Below are 5361 nucleotides of genomic sequence, written 5' to 3' on the forward strand. Positions count from 1 at the left end.
TTTCGAACAGCTCGTGAAGCTCCCTCGCCGCGCCTTCGAAGTTTTTCCCGTTGTCCGAATGTATGTGTGCCGGTAAACCGCGTCGTGCTGTGAATCTGTGTAATGCAGCTAAAAAACCAGCAGTAGTTAGATCACTTACCAGCTCCAAGTGTACGGCCTTAGTGGAAAAACACACAAACACCGTTTATGGGCTGGCTTCAGGTATAATGGACCGGCGTAATCCACTCCGGTAACACTAAAAGGCCGGCTGGGAGTGATGCGCTGCGCTGGAAGCTGTCCAAGTTGTTGCTGTTCAAGTGTCGGTCGCTGTCGAATGCACCGAAAACAATTCTGCACAATGTGCTTAACAAGATGCCTTCCATCTAACGGACAAAACTCTTAGCGAATTCGAGATAAGAGCAGCCTTCCTCCTCCATGACGAAGCTCCTCGTGTTGATACTTTGCGATCAATTGCGCGAACGGATGTTTCTTGGGAAGCAAAACAGGATGCTTAGCTTGGTAGTGAAGTTGAGATAGCCGTAAACGTCCACCTACACGGATAATCCCTTGTTCGTCAAAGAATGGACTTAGTGCCCGTAAAGGTGATTGCCTCATGACTTCGTTTCCCTTTTGAGCTGCCCGAGTTCAGCTGAAAATGCATCCTGCTGTGCTAGGCGGCTTAACACAGTGTTTGCTGTTTCCATGTACTCGGGTGTGACGATTAAAGGTGTGGGGTGCTGTGCTGCTGTTCGCTGAGTGCGTGCCCTTTCCTTAGCGTTACGTGTGAAGCGAATGCAGTATGATACGATACGCAGCAATCGCTTGTAGCTAGAACACAACGCAAACCAAGGGTGATTAGTGGTTGTGTTTACAACGGCAGCACTCACCTGGCGAATCTCTAGATTCGTTTCGTTGGCTGGTTCCGGGTTAGAGTTGGGCCAGATGGAAGCGGGCAAAGATAGCCAATCCGGACCGAAGCTCCACAGTTTGCTTTTCAGGAAATCAGCGGCTGACATACCTCGTGAAACCAGGTCAGCAGGATTAGACGCGCCGTGTACATGTCTCCACTGCCGCGGGTGTGAGTAATGCTGCACTTCAGATACCCGGTTAGCCACAAACGTTGCCCATGTGTTGGGTGTGGCGCTGATCCAGGTTAAGGTGATGGTGGAATCCGACCAAAAGAAAGATTCTGCAACGTTGATCCCCATCGCCTTCTTTACTCGGTGATGCAGGTGTGCTCCTAATACAGCAGCGCATAGTTCAAGGCGGGGTAGGGTGACGCGCTTGAGCGGTGCCACACGCGATTTGGAAGAAAGCAACGTTATGCGAATCTGCCCACCTTCGCCTTCACAACGCGCATAAATACAGGCTCCATATGCTGCCTCCGATGCATCACAGAAGGTATGTAGCTGAATACGCGCAACAGGTAGAAGCGCATAACGACTAACCTTGAATTTAGAGATGAGTTGCCAATCCTCTTGTATTGTTTTCCATTTCTTACAGATAGTATCTGGAACATACTCGTCCCAACCAGCTTTCTGAAACCATAATTCCTGCATCATCATCTTGGCCCGAATGACAATCGGGGAGATCAGGCCCAGCGGATCGAACATGCGAGCTACGTTGGATAGAATGGATCGCTTTGTCGGAATGGACACATCACTGGATATTGCTGATTCGAAGGATAAAACGTCATGCTCTGGCTCCCATGAAACACCAAGAGCCTTTACCGTCTCGTGTGGTAAGAATTGCCGCGCTGACTGTGTGCCGATTTGATCCGCATTTAAACCGGCGAGCACCTCGAGCTGATTGGATGTCCACTTTCGCAGCTCGAAGCCGCCTTTGGCGAGCAATTGAGAAAGCTCGATTCGCAACTGGCGAGCATTTCCGATGGAATCAGCACCACCGTTGAAATCGTCAACGTAGAAGTTTGTTTTCAAAGCAGCTGCAGCATTGGGACAAGAGGCGCCCTCATCGTTTGCAAGCTGCAGCAATGTTCTGGTTGCCAAGAATGATGAGGGGGCTAAGCCATAAGTAACCGTATTCAGCTCAAAATATTCGATTGGCGAGTGAGGCGAAAATCGAAAGCAAATGCGTACAAATTTCCGGTCGTTAGGATGGAGCAATACTTGTCGATACATTTTCGCAATATCTCCAACAACGGCTACCTTATATGTGCGGAAGCGCAAAATTATGTCGAGCAGATCGTCCTGCACGATAGGGCCGACGCATAACGCCTCGTTTAGCGAAAAGCCGGTGGACGTCTTAGCTGAACCATCAAATACCACGCGAACCTTTGTTGTGGAGCTAGCGGCTTTGAACACGGGATGGTGAGGCAGATAATACGCGCGTTCGTCGTCGGAGGGATTTTTTATGCGTGACATGTGCCCAAGCTCCAGATACTCACGCATGAAATCATGGTACGCCGCTTTTACGTTTGTATCTCGTTCTAACCTCCTTTCTAACAAACTAAACCGCCTTAATGCCGCTGCCTTCGAAAGGCCAAGCTTATCATCGAAGTCTGCTTGTTTAGGTAAGCATACCATATAACGACCAGCTTCATCTCGCTGTTTTGTATCCTTGTAAAATTGCTCACATTTGCGATCCTCAGGAGAATAGCCATCGTTAACCTGTAGTTCTTCTACTTTCCAGAAACGCTCTATTGATTCTTCTAGTGAAACCATACACACCACGGATGAAGTGTGAAAAGTATTGGATGTTGCTGGCTGAGAGGTAGATGCTGATCCACTCACGACCCAGCCAAATACGCTCTCCATCAGGACTGGTAGATTCGATGACATTTTATATTGCGCCCCGCTTACAAAGAACGTGTGATAGTGCCGGGCACCGAGAATAATGTCGATCGGTGCCGACTTCTCGAAATGGGGGTCGGCGAATATGATATGTGGCGGTAATTTCCAGCCGCTGGTGGGCACATCATGTGCAGGCAGGTCAGCAATAAGCTTCTCGACTATCAAAAACTCAACGTTAATCGCATAAGGGCTCGCTCTAGATGATACCGTGGTGCGCATCGATTTCCGCACCGGGGTGGACGATTGACCAGCACCAATCAGCGTGATATCGACCGTGCCCGATTTGATACCTATCCGGTTAGTAAAACGGCTACTCATCAAATCTGGCTGGGAGGCACTATCTAAAAGTGCGCGTGCAGGATGCATTATGCCATGTGCATCAACAATGTTTACTAGTGCAGTTTGAAGCAGAACTTGTTCCGTAGTTTGCCTCAATGCTGCTGCATAAGTGCGTTGCGTGTTTGCCGTGTGATCGTCTGTGTTGTGTGTGTTGCGTACGGAAGCATTTTGCGCAGCTGACGTGTTTGCAGTGGAAAATGTGCCGTAATTTTGTGAAGAGTGTAAAAGCGAGTGGTGTGTTGAATTGCAGTGTCTGCACTTGTATTGCGATGAGCAATCACGCACACGGTGATTGTCGCGCAAGCAATTCAAGCACAATTTCAGTGTCATTGTGTTTCGGTACCGTTCCTCCGGTGACATTTGCATGAAACGGGGGCATTTCGTTAAATTGTGATCGGAGTGGCATAAAGGGCATGTGCGTGTGTCGTGTGATGTTGACGGAAAGCTTGCTAAGCGCATAGGCGGAGCATGTTTATGTGCGTAGTGCGTTTGGTTCACGGTAGGGGGAGCTTCGGTAATGTTTACTTGTAGGGTTTCCAACACTCGCATACGGCGCTGTAAAAATGCGATTAATCCTTCGTAACTAGGATTTTGGCTAGTTGAGGCATTTTCCTCCCAATCTCTTAATGTGGAGGTAGGCAATTTTGTGCACATTAAGTGTTCTAACAAGCAGCTCCATGCCTCCGTTTTTTCGCCTAGATGATTGAGCGTTTTCTTGTGACGTTCGAACTCGTCCACAAGATGGTGAAGGGTTGATGCACTCTCCTTCTTAACGGTGGCCATACCAAAAAGTGCTTGAAGATGCCGTTTCTTTAACAAATACTCATTCGAGTATCGTTCGGTGAGCATTTACCATGCTAGCTCGTAATTGGCTGCGCTGATCGTGATTGCTTCGATCACCTTTGCGGCCTCGCCTTTCACGGAAGCTCTTAAATAATGAAACTTTTGTATCGGTGGTAGTTCCATGTTTTCGTGAATTAATCCCTCAAAAGTGTCCCTATACGTGAGCCATTGCATGTAATCACCATCGAACTCAGGAAGTGAGATGGTGGGAAGCTTTATCCCTGCCAACGGGTTAGTGTTTGGTGTTGTGCTTGCGGATCGCGGAGCGTGCACCCGTTTAGCCTTCAAATGGGCTTCAAGGCGTATCAAACGCGAGCCAAAATCGTCTCGTAACGCTCCGGGTCAAATTCTGCCAAAAATTGTTCGTGCTTAGCCAATAGCCAAGCTGCTAGTAAAACTGTCCTTCTGGACGACAAAACGTTTATCGGAGCAGTCATAGTGCGGTTTGACAAAAAACGTTAAATTTCGCGGACACAGTGAACTTGGTCGATTGTGAGGCGACTAAAGCACAGTTACACGCGCGCAAACACGCGTCACGCGTTATTCGCGACATACACTTTTATTTATAAACTACTCGATCGAGCCGAACACTCGAAATTGAACGAAGAATGTTCGTGTTTCGTTAAGCACGATATGAAGTGACAGGGCTGTGCCTGAACACTTCGTCAATATTCGGTAAAGGGAATTTATCATCTTGCAATACACTGTTTACTTTGCGATAATCGATCACAAGCCTCCATTTCTTTTTATCAGCATTAGCCTTTTTGGGAACCAATAAAATTGGACTGCTCCATTCTGGCTGTGTGGCTTCAATGGTTCTATTTTTTAACATTTTACGAATTTGGTTATCAACTTTTTCTTTTTGTGCATACGGTAACCTGTATGGTTTTAAATATATAGGCATAGTATTATTTTTTTATAATTAAAGACGCTTCATAAACTTTAGTGATACTTAGTTTATCATTTTGCAAATAGAATATGTCATTATATTTGAGACAAATCTTGGCAATAACTTCTCTTTCATCTTCGTGTAGATGTGATAAATCAAGTTCCTTTAACATTTGATTAGCATGATCAATATTATGTTGCAGAGTTTTAATTTCGAAGATGTTGAAATCTGAAGCGGGTGTAATAGTTGGTTGTAGTTTGGTTATTGTTACTGACTTATTTTGAAAATTTGCTATGCGTTTTGGTAATTTACCATTTTGTGGATTCGCTATTGTGTTTGCTATGTACACATTTGGTTGAATTGTTTCATTAAGCACTACACAAGTATCAGTGTATGTAGTATCGATAAAGGTAACAAATTCTGTTCTGGGTGGGATTATAAAACATGTGGCATGGAAGTGTTTCTACGACATGGAATATGATTGGAAAATTTTGCGTG

At 46.2% G+C, this 5361-nt stretch overlaps 1 protein-coding gene across 1 annotated transcript; it reads right to left on the reverse strand.

Moving 5' to 3' along the window:
* Window positions 1-756: 756 nt before the first annotated feature.
* On the reverse strand, window positions 757-3158 carry LOC120906223. The gene is made up of 2 exons (XM_040317738.1): window positions 867-3158; window positions 757-807 (listed from the first exon to the last, which is right to left on the reverse strand). Exons 1-2 carry the CDS (start codon window positions 3156-3158, stop codon window positions 757-759), a joined length of 2343 nt encoding a protein of 780 aa, XP_040173672.1.
* Between the last annotated feature and the right edge of the window lie 2203 nt (window positions 3159-5361).

Source organism: Anopheles arabiensis, chromosome X, assembly GCF_016920715.1.
Source record: "Anopheles arabiensis isolate DONGOLA chromosome X, AaraD3, whole genome shotgun sequence".
Classification (NCBI taxonomy): domain Eukaryota; kingdom Metazoa; phylum Arthropoda; class Insecta; order Diptera; family Culicidae; genus Anopheles; species Anopheles arabiensis.

Bases quoted from the DNA above. Each gene is read 5' to 3' on its own strand.
- LOC120906223 (XM_040317738.1), bottom strand. From the start codon at position 3,158: ATGCATCCTGCACGCGCACTTTTAGATAGTGCCTCCCAGCCAGATTTG. The intron at 808-866 runs GTGAGTGCTGCC...GTTGTGTTCTAG, and splicing joins CGAATCTAGAGATTCGCCAG to CTACAAGCGATTGCTGCGTA.